Source organism: Palaemon carinicauda, chromosome 13 (genome assembly GCF_036898095.1).
Source record: "Palaemon carinicauda isolate YSFRI2023 chromosome 13, ASM3689809v2, whole genome shotgun sequence".
Lineage (NCBI taxonomy): Eukaryota > Metazoa > Arthropoda > Malacostraca > Decapoda > Palaemonidae > Palaemon > Palaemon carinicauda.
Genome location: NC_090737.1, coordinates 30,860,323 through 30,876,929, shown reverse-complemented (window position 1 = coordinate 30,876,929; position 16,607 = coordinate 30,860,323). Strand labels below are relative to the sequence as shown.

The window sequence follows — 16,607 nt, the reverse complement described above, 5'->3', positions numbered from 1 at the left end:
TTGAATGTGTTTATCAAAAATAAATTTGCTATTAAGAATCAAACCTAAAGTTCTAAAGGAATTGTATATAGTTAAATGAACATTATCAAAGCAGAGATATGGATGTTGAGAAGTCACTGTCCTCGACCTACTTACAATCATACTTTGAGTTTTATTAGGATTCAACTTCATGCCCCATAATTTGTTCCACGCTGTAACTTTAGCTAGCTCTCTATTTAAAAGGTTCAACCAACCCAGATCTAAAGTCAGGAGTGGTATTTGAGGCAAAGAGAGCAACATCATCTGTTTATGCAATGAGCCTGTTTTCTAGGCCAAACCACATACCATGTGTATATAGCATAAAAAAGTAATGGGGTAAGAATACTAACCTGAAGAATACCAGTTATCACATTCCTTGGTGTTCATGAAAAAGAACTCTTTACAATCTATTTGAAAACAAGGGCTTCATGATTAACGCAGTCAAAGGCAGCTCTAAAATCAAGGCCAATCATATGAACCACAATCAAGGGATTTCTGTACAACGTTGGAGAATGCAAAAAGGGCATCGCGTGGTACAAAGCCTTTACATAAGTCAAATTGCAAACTAGGGAACATATCTTTCACATACCTATATCGATGTTTTGCCAAAAGAAGTTCAAGATTTTTATACTATGAGGGAGTTATGGAAATTGGGCAGTAATAAGCAGTGTCAGAGCTACTCCAAACACGTTTATTTAAGGGAGTAACATTACCAATTTTCCATTAAGTGCAGAAAGAACTTCTTTTTGCTAACTTGCAGAAAATAACAGAGAACTTACGAGCTAAGAAGTTATTTGGCCCTATGTCTCCTTAAGCATCAAGGTCCATTAATAGTGTTTTCATTTCACGGGACCAAAACGTAAACTAGTTAGTTTAGCCTCAGGAACACAGGAATGAGGAAGATCAGGTTTCTCATTACTTTGCTTAGTGCCAAACACATAATCCAAAATAGTTGCTTTTCTTTTAGACAGTAAGTGAGAGAGCAATCTGGTTTAAGTAAAGGAGGAACCGTCAAGTCTACGTCAAAGAGTACAGCTTTAAGGGTATCCCTCGACTTATGTTCCTGGTTGTACCATAAAGGATTGACTGGAATTGTCAATTTGCAACTATGGATCGGGAATAGTATGAATACTGTCATTGCAAAAACAGTACTTTGTACATGGATTAGAATTCTGAATATGATTATTTCGTTACAAAATAAAGACCACTTTTGCTGCTTAATGGTATGAGATTGAATGGATTTACCGAGGAAAATAATATATTCTCATGTGAAAAGACAAAAACCAACATTATCAATAGTCCAAGAGTAGCAAAGCCACGTGTATCTCAGAGACAAGATACTAGACTTTTATCCAGTTATGCTAAAATATTGACCAGCGAAGTTCTACAGAGCTAGAATCAGTGTTATGTCACATGATAATCTTTAACTCGCTACAGTTTCCTCTCGATGAGCGTCGGTTTGGTAGCACGAAGTGCGCGCTGTAATGTTTTATTTTTCTAATTGTTTTTAAAACTACGAACCTTTATAAAAGAATATATATAAACTATACAGAAATCTAACATAATGGCCATGGCATTGGGTGGTCAAGAAGGTTTGTGACGTCACCAGAATGCCTTTTCTTTGTCGCTGCGTGGGAAGAGAAGTTGGGTGTTACGCCCTTTTTGCTTCTCCTCTGGAGTGTAGGGCAGGTTTCAGGTGCCAACTGTTGTTTTTCCTTCAACTGTTTTCTCACCATTTCACAGCTTCCATTTACTTTTACCCTTTATTAGTATTGTATGTAAACGATTTACCTATTATTCCTGCTCGCGTAAATCTAACTAATTTTCTAAGGCGTTGTGAGTATGAAAATTAACTACCGTGAACTCGACTTTAGCGTTCTCTGATGTTCATTATAATAAATGACGTAAACCACACGGGGTTAGAAATTCGATCTTATTTTTTTACCATGTACTTTCCATTTCTTACTTGATAACTCACCTTTGTGTGCAAATATAAATGAATGTGCGTTAATTAATTTCAAGCTCATGTTTAAAATAGGATCGGTATCGCTAAAATAAACGACTGTATTCCTTTTGTTTAGAGAGTTAGCTTACCTCCGCCATCTTTTGAAAGCTGACGAAATAAATCCTGCCACATCAGTCGCTTATTCACTATTTTGGTTTGCTATGGTTTTATCGACCTATTTTGTTATTCAGTGAATAATTATTTTTTCATAAATTGAATTGATGTATAATGGATGAATAATGCCCAATTAATCTAGTCAACGTTTGCAACGAAAAAGGCCCGGATTTATATTGCAAGCAAGCCCACTGACCTTCGTTTGTATGTTGTTTAATTATTCCCCGAATCACACAAAGAAAATGCTTTTCTATATTTTGCACCATTCAATGCAATAAAAGTATACAATTAAAAGTGTATTTCACCATTTGAACCATTCTCTCTTCTCTGGTATACCTCCGCAAAGATTGGTCATGCGTATTGGGGAGGTCGAACCTGTAGCAGGGGTCCCATGTCTAGGGAATATCCCTAGATTAAGAAGTCTGCCCTCATGTAGGGAGATATCTGGGTTATAGTTCTTATTCTTTTTTTAACATTTTATCGAAGAATAACCTGAAAATCAAAGCGATTATCATAATAAAAACAAAAAATTAAAAATATTCATTTATATAAGTTTCAAACGAGAGATCTCTTAGTTAGATCTGGGGATGTTTCAGCACGGGTCTAGGGAATTTCCTGGTCTTAACGCGTGTGCACGGGGGGAGAACCCTGACCTGTAAGTATTGATTAGTTCCCTTCGTCGTGCCTGAACTGTATCTTTCCCTCACACAGAGCCTGGCTGCCTTCGTAACCACACCTTTATCAAGAGGAGCATCCCCGTATCTCTATTGTCTCTGAAGACAATAACAGGAGTCGTAGCGGAGGAGAGGCCTTTCAAAATTCCCTGTCTTTCCCCCAGAGAGAGAGAGAGACACGAGAGCTGCTTTGCCGTTGGCAGGCCGAGTTCAAACCTACGAGCTACACCAGTCGGACTGCTTTTCTTGACAACCAGCCAAAAGAAAAGGCAGTTGACAGACAGGCTAGCTACCAGCTACTCGAAAGAATCAGGCTGGGCTTCTGCCTGCTGCTGCAGTAACTCCACGTGCGTCAGACGTAGAAGTGGTAGACAGAGGATAGGCGTTAACTGTCTCTTCTCTTCTGCATTTCATCCCGTCAGGAGCACCTTTTGTTTTCCCTTGTACTCCACCGATGTATTAATCTTGTAGTGTCGTTTGTGATGTCAGTTTAAAACTAAAGGAACGCCGGAAACATTTACATGATAGAGTGAGAAGAAAGGCGATATCCTTTTGGAATAGGCTTTCTTCGTCTATTTTGACAACCGCGCCTTCGAAACATCAGAAAACCTGGAGGGGCGTAGCGTACCAAGGCTGGCTCAATTCGTTTTCCGTTTTTTGAACAATATGGACGTTTTGCCCGTCATTCTCTAGCATTAGCTTCACAAGGAGTGTGGCTCTGTTGGGGAGGTTCATTTTCCACGGTATTGGGATCGAAAGAAGAATTAGTTTCGTCAGAAATTAAACCTGTGCTTCAGTTCTTACAATAAAGGTAGGTCGCCATTTCTCGTATTTAATCTAATTATAACGGTTTATGATTTGTGGGTTCTGTTTTTACAGGTAATTGAAGACAGCCGAGTTTTTTTTTTTCTTTTGGTCTCGGTAGGCCTACAGCAATTTCAAAAGTGAAAGTATGTCACCACTCGACCTTATTATGTCATACATCCATTGTGTGTGGCGATGGATTTCAGGTAACTAATATATGTAAGCCTGAGTAGCAGTGTGAATACGTATTTTATTATATCGGCAACGTAATGGACTAATTAGAAATCCACGCTGATATTTTTTTAATTGTGGGCCTTCGTTGTCTTCCCCCAAAAAATGTCCTTATGAAAGACACATAATCTATATGAATTAATTTTATATTAGAACGGAAATTGTCACTTCATAAGCGCCATACTGTCTATAAAACTTTATCAACTAAGATCCATTATTGATATATCTGAACTTCTGTTAAGTTTTGGGCTTGCTTGGTTTTCAAGCATGAAATTTGTTCATAATCGAATACAATATATTTCCAATTTGTTTCTAATCTCTGATTCCAATGTTAATTTTAATAAAAGTGTTTTAAAATTTTGATATGAGAACGATTGTTTATAACTATTACTACGACGACTATCCCCAACACTGCTTCTAGCATAGAAGATAGTAGTATTGCCATATTGCATAGATGGCTGTTCATAATAGAATAAATGCAAAAATTAAAGTTAGTATTGTTTATCCCCATAGCTTATCTTTGTCATCTCTTATGTTATTACTAGTAATACGACAGCTGTATATTTAAAACTTTTGACCCTAAAGAAAGTTCGCATAATGATTACTGGCTATGTAAAAATTCACTCCTTATTTCGCAGTACTCCATACCTAAAAGGGGGAGTAACCCCTTTAGTTTATTAAAACTAGCTTTATTCTATAGTTGAACTAGCATCTTTGTGCACCACACCTTTCAAATTCGACATACTTAAAAATGTATCATAAGAAATTAGTAATTGTATATTCACTTGTGTTCGAAAATATCTTGAATTAGGGCCTGGTAATTACCAATTTGTAATTAATGTATATATATCTCCCTTTCAGAAGTTGACCCCCATTGATGATGCAATTTATTTTTTAGAAATTTTTAAGATATAATCAGATTGTGTACTACATTGAGATGTTGATAATTTTGTCATTGTGGTTGTCATTTTAATTAGACATCTATACTGAGTAATTAATTTGGGTTTATAAAGTAAGTTTACAAATTGTAAAGATAAATAGATACAATAGACAATTCTTTAGCAAAAAAAATATTTCTTTGTTGCCAATATCATAGTTGGTCCTTTTAACATAAAACTAAAGGTGTGTATATATATATATATATATATATATATATATATATATATATATATATATATATATATATATATATATATTAGTGTCTGTGTTTGTCTGTGTAAAAATACTTTTTATTGCATGTAATATAGCTGTCCAACACTAGCTACGCTTAATAACCAGCTAGAAAATATTTTGATATTTAGCCTCTGTGGTCTGTCTAAAAAACAATTAAAACCCTTATTTTCGCAATTTCATAAAAGTACCAATTTTTTTCGAAATTATTTTTGAATTATGATTGACATTATTTCTTATATCAGAGCAAACCTGTCTACATCACCTATGACAAAAATATAACCAACTCCATCACTTCTCTTGCATGGTCAGCAAAATATGAACAGTTTGATATTCAGTAATAAAACATGGCCGAAATTCATCATAGGATTGAAATCAACTGAAATACTTAACTTATACGGCAGCGAAATTTAATCCTAAACTAGTCTCTAGTTACTTTGTATGCGTTTTGTAGGCCTAACCTAACAACGTTTCTAGTCGTTTCGTTTATCCGGACCCGGCAAAGCCAGACAGTCCGAGATCGATCGTAGAGCCCCGAACGGATGAGTCACTCTTTGGCTGATGAGTCGGTCTTCTCGTGGTTTGGCAAAATTTCCTCTGAAGTCAATGAATGGCATAACTTATTGGCCTAATGACTTTCAAATCTCGAACTTGTTAGCCTAATGACTTTCAATTCTCAACTTATACTCTTTCATAAATCGTACTTGTTCATTACTAATCATATAATTTATTTATTTCCTTCTTTTCTTTCCAAGCTGGGTTATTTTTCCCTGCTTTTCCAACTAGGGTTGTAGCTTACCTTGTAGTAGTAGTAGTAGTAGTAGTGAGAGAGAGAGAGAGAGAGAGAGAGAGAGAGAGAGAGAGAGAGAGAGAGAGGGGTGGGGAGGATAGTATGAGCGTCTAGTGATACAATGTCCTTCAAATGAATAAAATCTAAATCTAATAATAAAATATTTGGTGAAGAATCCCTATATGCGACTAGTTATATCATCGAAAATATCCTTTATCACAAATACCTTTCTTAATATTCTGAAGAGATCATAATAGTCTAGACGACTATACAGTAAGTACTGTAGATTCAGTATAATCTATTCAAGAATTGCTAATAATGTGTTTTACTTATTCCGGTCTTATCCTGTTAAATATATGATTTAATCACTGTAAGAGTTATGATAGTGTCGGTAATATTCAACACTTCTCAGACGGGGGTGCCTAAGAAAAAGTCTAGGGGCATTTCACTAATATTTTCGCTGCCTAGTATTATTGTATCTAAATTCTAAAGTACTTTTATTATTGTTATTTATCAATAATGTTATATTAACAGTAATTATTTTTATGAACTAAACTTAATGATAACTTACGAAGTAAGCTTTGAAAGAAAGTGGCTGTAATGGTAAGGGTAAAAGAGACTCTAGCTATGGTAAGCAGCTCTTCTAGGAGAAGGACACTTCAAAATCAGACCATTGTTCTCTAGTGTTGGGTAGTGCCATAGCCTCTAACCTAAGACAGTGGAAGACCATGGTAAAGAGTTTTCTTGCATGAGGGTATACTCGGGTACACTATTTTCTTCCTCTTGTTTTGTTTTTAAGATATTTTATTTTCCATTGTTTCCTTTCCTCACTGGGCTATTTTCCCTGTTGGGGCCCCTGGGCTTATAGCATCCTGCTTTTCCAACTAGGGTTGTGGCTTAGCAAGTAGTAGTAATAATAATAAAAATAATAATAATAATAATTATAAAGAACATTCCAAATAAACCAATGGCAATCCTAAATTAACTTTGCCATATGAAATATATTATTTCAAAAAATAATCACCGATTATAGTGTCACTTTCATGAAACCCTACTACAGCACTGAAGCGGCAGTCCGACAATGTGTTACCCTGACGGAATCTGGTTGTTACCGCTCCAGCAAAGTGCTGAAGTGCGGTTCTAAAGATGCTCGCAAAAGTATTCTATCCGTCCCAGATTAATTTTTCCTTCTAGCTGTCCAGTTTTCCAATAATGCTCTACAGTGATGAATGATCTCCAAGACGGAGCACTAGATCACATATTCCAAAATCTTAAAAATTCTTAAACTGAAGTTGTCTAAATCAAAATATCTCGATGATGTTTGAAATCTGTGACCATGAAAAAGGATGTTACCTTTTTTTTCGAGTTAGATCCAGATACAGATGATAGATAACATTAAACTAAAGATATCAGTAGTGATACAGATTTGAATTGCAGGGTGATAACAAAAGAAGTAAACTATACCAGCTGTTTGACAGGTTAAATGGGTGTACTATCGTTAAACTACACAATTCTATGATTAACAACCAGAGTAGGCCTATAGTCTCTTATGTAAACACATTGCAGAATCTCTCTCTCTCTCTCTCTCTCTCTCTCTCTCTCTCTCTCTCAGGATGTGCTTACGCTTCCTGTGTTTACTTAAGAGTCGAGATTTCAAAAGAATTACTCAACTGTTGCTAGTTTCCGCCAGTTCTCGGGCACACTATTCTATGTAATTTCTCTCTTTCTTGTTTTGTTAGCTTAGCTAGTAATAATAATAATAAGTGTTCACACTTGAATTTTGTTACTATTAATTCTAATACATTACGACTAATGCGTGAATAACGAAATGTATTGTTCCGTCTGTATTCTTATTGTGATTTTAGAATTTTACGTTATGTTAGTTGAGCCTAAACGGGTATATTTAAGATTATCTACTGTATTTAGAAAATTTGCTCGTGTAATATACGTTACGCGTGAGCAGTATGAAATGCTACACATACTTTTTATTATAATCGTTGTTGTTGTTGTTATTACTTGCTAAGCTACAACCCTAGTTGAACAAAATAAAGGAATAAGAATTTTCAGTGTATAAGTTCAGTCCTCAAATGAAAGACTCCGTCGATAGTTAATGAATGAAATTCTTGCATCGTTTCTAAAGGGCGGACAGCATATCAAGTTCAGAGCTGGGAAACGTTTTACCTGCTGCGCTCTCTCTCTCTCTCTCTCTCTCTCTCTCTCTCTCTCTCTCTCTCTCTCTCTCTCTCTCTCTCTCTCTCTCTCTCTCTCTCATACAATTTGTAATATATATATATATATATATATATATATATATATATATATATATATATATATATATATATATATATATATATATATATACACTCACTTATATCTTCATATGTACAATACTATATACGTAGTCACAAGTCTAAAATATCAAGGAAGACTGCACAGTATTATCATAATACACAACTATATGATATTTGCCTATAGATAATGATTCAGGAGCAGAGTGCCTTGGGGTAAGCACCTGCAGTCTGGACTGAGCAGTGAGTAGGCAAAGGGAGTTCAGTGACCTCGCACACCTGCAACATCCGGATCTTTGCGCGCACACGAGTGCAATTTTGCACATTTTTTTTCTTATGATTATAATGAATGTGTATTTTTTCCCCCAATGATTGACTTGAAATTTAAAATATTCGACATTTTGAATTATAGTTCTGTGTGGTGGCAGTTTGACGACTTTCACTCTTCTGCGGTTATAAGTAACAGCATTATGTATTCATGTAACTTTCTTCTCTATACTGTAGGTAATACGGAGTGTCCTATTGCCCTTTATTGTTTTCGCTTGACATGATCGTAGTTTTTAGCTTTCTACTTTAAATACTTTCCCAATCTATTTTAAAATTTATTTCAGTGTTTTTCCAGTTCTTTCGTAACCACACACACACACATTATATATATATATATATATATATATATATATATATATATATATATATATATATATATATATATAATAACAACATATGCAGAAGTTTCTAGTCCACGGCAGGCCAGTTTTCATCACCATGCTGGCCAATGCAAATTGGTGATGGTGAGAAGAATTTGTCTTATTCTCTCACAGCAAACCAACATAGTATCGTTGGCCCTGACTAGTACAGCGTTATTGATCATGGCGATACAGAAACCGTTTCACCATGTTAAGGTATCCCATCTTCTGTTCTATCGACACTTCATTTTCATGGATTTAAAATACAGATTTTTTTAAAACTTGAGTTCGAACTTCCAAATATTACTGTTATGGAAAGTGAGAGATGCGGTTGCCATCCTGGTGGGTTTCCTTTTTCGCCTAATAATATTAACATGTAGAAGGAACGAAGCCGTAGTAGTAGTGGTGGTAGTATGATTGTGGGAGGGGGGGGGGGGGGGTTGGTCATGTGATCCCATTTATAGTATCCCTCTCCCCCCCATCCGCAAAACCGTTGGCTAGATTGCTTCGAGATGTCTTACTCCTTGTCTGACTTGTCAGTAAATTTTGTACCCGGTTATTTGAGATATTTTTCGGATATGATGATACGAAGATGCAAAAGATTAACAACTTGGCGTTTGCGCATCTATCATCATCATCATCTCCGACGCCTATTGACGCAAAGGGCCTCGGTTGGATTTCGCCAATCGTCTCTTTGAGCTTTTAAATCAATACTTCTCCATTCATCATCTCCTACTTCACGTTTCCTGGGTCTTCCAACTCTTCTAGTACATTTGTGGAGCCTAGTTGAAAGTTTGCTCATCTATAGATAGTTATATATTTTGATTTATCGGGCGCCTTTGGTTTCTTGACTCTACCAGTTTCTACTATTCTAAACTTCGTTACTCTGTATTTTATAGAGCAGTGACCCCACTCAAATCATCGACAAACCCAAGTCTCACGTTTATCAAGTACTGTCAACACCCTTGATATCTAGTCACTTTTACGGTTATTTTAGTCTTGCCTTATTATTATTATTATTATTATTATTATTATTATTATTATTATTATTATTATTATTATTATTATTATTATTATTTACTTGCTAAGCTACAACCCTAGTTGGAAGAGCAGGATGCTTAAGCCTAAGGGCTCCAATAGGGAAACTGGCAAAATCTTTTACGTAATCAATAGACACAAGAATGGTAACCTAGTGTATAGCGAATTTTGTTATGCTTTTATTTAGATTTCCGTCATCACATCGGAAAAGAAGTTTAAGAATATTGTTTTTACATTAACTTCGTGTCTTGTAAACCTCTGTACGCCATGGTCTTCCACCGTCATGCGTTAGAGTTCTCTTGCTTGAGGGTACACTCGGGCACACTAATTATCTAATTTCCCTTCTTGTTTTGTTGAAGTTTTTATAGTTTATATATATGAAATATTTATTTTAATGTTGTTACTGTTCTTGAAATATTTTAATTTTCCCTGTTTCCTTTCCTCACTGGGCTATTTTCCCTGTTGGGGCCACTGGGCTTATAGCATCATGCTTTTCCAACTAGAGTTGCAGCTTAGCAAGTAATAATAATAATAATAATAATAATAATAATAATAATAATAATAATAATGGATTAAAAACTTTGATCGTGAATGTGTTTGTTACGGCAGCCTTATTCCCAGAAGCTCCTTAATACGTAGAACAGCTAGCGATATTTTATCAAATGATTAAGTGGCTTGGAAGGCCATATAAAACCTAAAAATCTGTTTAATGACGTCAGGGAACTTTATGATTAATACTCCAATAAGATAGCACTTGAGTAATTAGGTGAAATATAAAGGTGACAGTGAGTAGGTGATGGCTAACTGAAAATTTTTCAAGAGAAAATTATTGAACTACGGATTACTAGTCGCCTAGTTTGTTTGTCGCTGTGGTAGACTAGTTTTAGTTTTCTATTCTTTGGTGACCAGAGCACGCTAGTAACAGACTCATAAATTCAGTTCACGTCCTTTTTTGACATCATTTAACGTCCTTGACTTGTTGGGATCACGGCGTGTGAAGGTAAGCCGAAAGGAAGGTTAGTGCAGTGGCTTTTATTGCGGTTATCATAGTTGGAAATTGTAAGCAATAGTCATAGCAAAATGGGATATGCACAACACGTTACTTGGATTTTAATTTTCGTAATCCTATTTCTTCTGAAAATCGGAAATAAGTGATTTTCCAGCCGTGTTTCTAGTTTTCAATAAGGTCAGTCTTCTAAAAGATTAAAAATTCTCTCTAGCCCAAAAGCTCCACACAGTTTAGTACCATGGGTGAACTTCACGTGGTGTACTGTTGGCATTACGTATTGATTGTTACAGCGTTCTTTCGGCACCTAGCTGCAATTTTATTATATCTTTATACTGAGGTTATATCTCTGTCCAGTCTTTTCTAACTTTTACCTAATTGTATAACAGATATACTCGTATTTGGCGCCATAAAGTGTAAGGTTAAAGTTATTTTGAACCTTTAAACCTTACCAAGATAAAAAATATTTTTAGTTTGTGCACACAGTCACTGATATACGTTACAATTATTGCAGATACAAAGATCTTGATTGTCTTACGGTAAAATTACTGCATTTTTTAATTTTTCCGTTTATTGGTGTCATGCCTAACTCCATAAAAAATAAAGTAAAATAATTATCGTTATTTACAGAACCATTATACATAATTATATGTTATGCAATGTTGTTGTAATTAAAAACATCCATTAACTCGCGTTTAGCATTCGACACCGTCGTCTTAAATGTTAGGTCGTTTACAAGACAGTAATGCTTAGGATAGTAATTAAAGCTCTTCGTGAAGTGGCATACTGTAATGCAGTTGAAATCAAACACGCACGCGCGCTCGAACACACACACACACACACACACACACATACTTTCCTTTTAGGTGATTTAAGTAAAGAGTGCAAAGTACTGGCAAACGTCCACTGGTCAAACAATGCCAAGCTTGGCTCGACGCCAGAGGGCACACGGAGTGGAAAAATGGGAGGGAAGCTCTCTCTCTCTCTCTCTCTCTCTCTCTCTCTCTCTCTCTCTCTCTCTCTCTCTCTCTCTCTCAACATTTAAGGTAGAATAAACTTTGGAGATTCAACTCTGGTCGGTAGAATACTGAAGCTTGTTCCGTTCGCTGCCTTTCGACTGTAGTTACACAAGTCTTGTCTCCCCGGCAACCAACGAGTTCCGCTCTACGCCCCTCTGTAGTTTGGATAACTCTCCTTTAAGGTTATGGGACCCTAACACACTTTCTTTGGGAAAGCTACAACCTTACCCATTCTCTCTCTCTCTCTCTCTCTCTCTCTCTCTCTCTCTCTCTCTCTCTCTCTCTCTCTCTCTCTCTCTCTCTCGTGGTTAGTGTTATGTATTTCCTTACAAAGGAAAATAGTACGAGGATTTTGCCTGTTTCAACTTTTAATTAACTGTCCAGAAAGAAAGATTATATATTATATATATATATATATAATATATATATATATATATATATATATATATATATATAAAATATCTAATTTTTTCTACTGACTTAAAATTGAAGTAGGGTATGATTAAATTAATTTTGTGGTCGTGGTATATATTCCTGATACTGTGTAACACTCCCGTGCATGTCATTTTAGTTTTATATATTAAATTAATTTATAATCTTTTAAATTCTTCAATTTTTTATATTGTAAAATTGCTTCTGTTCCGATTCTGTTCCGAGATTTGATTAGTTCTTAAGCTTCTCGTTCATTGCTAATTGCCTGCTACTACTGTTTGTCTTCTGGCCTTTTTTTTTTTTTTTATTATAGTGGCAAGCTATTCACTCACAGCTAATTTGTCACCTTTGTTCTCCTTGTCTTGTGCTCAATCTCATTGACCGGGAAATAGTAGTACCAAAAAGTACTATTGCTATCGATTGGGAATTACATGGTAAACACCGTCATGCTGTTGTCAAGTTGCCATGGATTTGTTTAGTTAGCTACTGCTAACAGACTATTATCGTGGGTTGGAATAATTTCTGATTGTCGTTTCCTTGTTTATAGTTATAATGATGGAGATGGTTTGGCCATGCTCTTCGCACTTCCCGGGAAAGATTAGTTCACCAAACAAACGTTCAGTGGGCTCCACAAGGCACTAGAGGCCTACATGGATGAGGACTATGAAGCGCGAAGTAGATGTATTATTATTATTATTACTTGCTAAGCTACAACCCTAGTTGGAAAAGCAGGATGTTATAAGCCCAGGGGCCCCAACAGGGAAAATAGCCCAGTGAGGAAAGGAAACTAAGGAAAAATAAAATATTTTAAGAACAGTAACATTAAAAGATATCTATATAAACTATAAAAACACTTAAAAACATGAAGATAAATTAGATAGAATAGTGTGACCGAATGTACCCTCAAGCAAGAGAACTATAACCCAAGATAGTGGAAGGCCATGGTACAGAGGCTATGGCACTACCCAAGATTAGAGAACAATGGTTTGATTATGGAAAAGTATTTAATTGAAAGCTCAAAATAAAGAAGACTGGCGAAATCTGACAGAAGCCCTTTGCGTCAATAGGCGTAGATGATGATGATAATGATGATTTAAGTCATTGATATTTTTTTTATTAAAGAAAGTTTAAGGAAATACTGTTATGAATAACAAAGAATGGTAGGGAAAACCAAAGGACAAAATAGTTTTAACTGCAGAAGGGAAATTAGAGGCAACTTTAAGTGATCTAATTACTTTTAATAGTAAAACTTTTCCATGAAATTTGTGGCCTTTGCTTTCCTCCCAGGAGAATGAATGATTTTTATTATCCTCCAAGGTGCAACGCTAATTGGCAAAATAAGTTTAACAATGAAAACAACACAGTGCGGAAAAGGGAATAAATTGTAAGCCCCAATGAAAGAATATAAACATATTTGGATGGAAAATTATGTAAAGTTTGGACACGAATAACAGCTATTATCGTACATAACACCTTTAAATGTACACCCCGATAGATTAATGGTATTTCAGTTTAAAAACCGTTTTGCCTCATCAGTTCAATTAAAAGTAAGAGGGTTTTTTTTTCAGAAAAAGAGAACATGGCCAATTGTATGGTGAGATTGAGATGCACTTTAAGTTTGGCATAATGCCAACAGGAATGGAATATAATTTATAAACCATTGTTACCCAATATTAGAAGACCCGCTTTCTTCTGAGTCTTGATCACAAGGTAGAATTTTCTGACCATTTATAGGAGGAATTTAATCATGCACGCGCTTGAGAATTAGATTATTTTTACAACCTCTACTCCCTAGCTTACTGAAAGCAGCAAGCTGTTATGCCACCTTACATTACTTCAGTCTGTAATGTAGGAAGTCTTGCTTAACAAGCAGCTCTTAAAGCTTCCGCATCGGCCATTTCTTGTTCTCTAGTTTGAAGGAAGCCATTGTGTCCAGTAAACACTGGATACTTGACACATTTGTTGACTTCGTTAGCAGTGGAGCTGGTTTGTCAGGTGCATAGCAAGCTATTCAAGGAGGTGTTGAGCTGCAGAGCTTTTATTCAATTGTAAAACTGTCATTTACTTATTGCATTCAGGAAACAAAGTGAGCCGACCAACACATTTTAATTTGTAGTGTGGTAGTAACCAGTGTTCATATTTAATCCTGCTTTAGCAATTTTATTTAAAATCTTCATCGCCATTATAAGAACCAGACTATTTTACAAGAATCTTTTTTCAAGTTTAAGGTTCATTCATGCATATTGTTTAGATTTAGATAGGTTTTCAAAGATAAGTATGAGCGGAGTTTGGACTACGGAAAAAAATGAATAAGAGGCTTATTTGCAAAGGAAGAAATAGACTATACTTGGCTCTTAAAAAAAAAAAAAAAAAAAAAAAAAAAAAAAAAAACACGCCTGCGCCCGCCTGAGAAGCCCCTTCGTGAAATGTTGTTCGATAAGTTTGTGCCGTTGTGATAGCACGCATCGCGCGACACTTGCAATAAAATGTTCTTGATAAGAACCAGCAAAAGAAGAAACTGATTGGCAAGCAATTAAGCAAAGAAAGTACCCTATTCAAACCACACCTTTCTGTTGTAATGTCTGCCTGTGTGTGGTTGGGGAGAAATGTGGTACGCAGTGATTTTTTTTTTTTTTAATGCGTTTACTTTTTTCCACTTGACGAAATAACTGAACCCCCTAATGCTTCTGATGTTAATTATTGACACTTCCTCTTTAAATGTGACCCAATTAGCTAGGACCTAAAGGGTATAGACCCATCAACGTCTTGAGAGTTGTGAGGGCATTTTTTTCCGGGTAGTAGTATAAAGTGGGTTTGAAAAGTATTTACATGGAGAATTTTCAAAAGGATTTAAGCCGTTGCGAGCTTAAAAACCCAACAAGGATTGTAGCTTGCTTATAATATTATTAATAATAAAACTAATTGGAATCACAACCAGCTTATTTTAGACATTTTGTCTTATTATTGGTCTAGCTGTACCCCGTTCTTCCAGGACCTAAAGAATTTTGGAAATTTGTTCATAGTAGTCCATGCAACTTTACACCTTAATTGACTAACTTAAAGGACTTGCTGATGGCGTAAGTTTCCATTTCTGGAAATTATATAGTCTCGGGAAATTCACAATCTAAAAATTATTGGCTTAAAAGTGATAATGTTATTAATTGGGCTATGTAATTTATATAATATAAATGGACGATCGATCTGTTGATTAAAAGCGATGTGACGTAATCACCTCAGGTGGGCTTGCAACGACCCGCGAAGATAGGTCTAGAAACCCGTAGGCAGAAAATTTAACATTATATGAATTATATTAAACTAATAAAATACATTGAATATCCTTCATGAAATGAATAAAATCCTTGAATAACCATCACAGAATAAAGATAAGTGTTAAAATGCCTCTATCAAAGTATGGATTAAAGTTCTAGAAGCAGTGCGGATGGAGTCTTGGAGATGTAAACACGGTTACCATGGTAACGGACGCTACTGAATGAACACAAGGACATGCTATGTAGTAGTTAATATAGTGTGCCACGTGATCATAAATGTTTAAGATACGACGTGATCATAAATGTTTAAGATACGACGTGATCATAAATGTTTAAGATACGACGTGATCATAAATGTTTAAGATACGACGTGATCATAAATGTTTAAGATACGACGTGATCATAAATGTTTAAGATACGACGTGATCATAAATGTTTAAGATACGACGTGATCATAAATGTTTAAGATACGACGTGATCATAAATGTTTAAGATACGTAATGTAAAGGTCAACTTTTTAGAGTTTCCTCATTAGTCAAAGAGTTTGTTGAATTTATAAAATAATCTTGAATTATCACTAACAATTTTTTTCTACCTCCTCCACAGGCAAAATGGTTACCGAAGGCAAAATAACCAGTTTGGTCATAGAAGACAACGCTAGTGTCCTACACCAGCGGTTGGGACAGTTGAACCAGCTTCGTAAAAGCCGCCATTTCTGCGATGTTGTTCTGCAGGTATTTGCCACTTCTATTTTTTGTTTAATTTAACTGTGAGATTTTGAGAAAACTTTGCAAATGTATTTTATTGAAACCGTGGCTTTTATATTTCGTAGTGTTCTTTTAAGCATCAAAATGACCTGACTAAATAATTTTCAACCCCCCCCTTTTTTTTTATTAATTTTCTTGCCAAACATACTTTTACTCCTTTTCATCGTAAATTATTTTATATTGAAACGTTCGCTCGATATCTTTTCGTACTGGCAACCTACCTTTCCTTTTGTAAGCCTTTGTCAGCGACAACTTAGATCTTGTTTGTTCTACTAACGAGTTGCGGTTTCCTTCTT

At 35.4% G+C, this 16,607-nt stretch overlaps 1 protein-coding gene across 2 annotated transcripts in view; it reads left to right on the top strand.

Moving 5' to 3' along the window:
* Positions 1-2,831: 2,831 nt before the first annotated feature.
* The window catches only part of LOC137652256 (influenza virus NS1A-binding protein homolog), a 29,288-nt gene continuing 15,512 nt past the window's right edge, over positions 2,832-16,607 (top strand). The window contains exons 1-2 of one of the 2 annotated variants that reach the window (XM_068385523.1): positions 2,832-3,622; positions 16,151-16,278. In XM_068385523.1, coding sequence (XP_068241624.1) covers positions 16,156-16,278 — 123 coding nt within the window. In that variant the 5' untranslated portion in view covers positions 2,832-3,622; positions 16,151-16,155. Of the gene's footprint in view, positions 3,623-10,751; positions 10,835-16,150; positions 16,279-16,607 lie in introns of those variants that run through there. The other variant, XM_068385524.1, reaches the window with a different exon arrangement.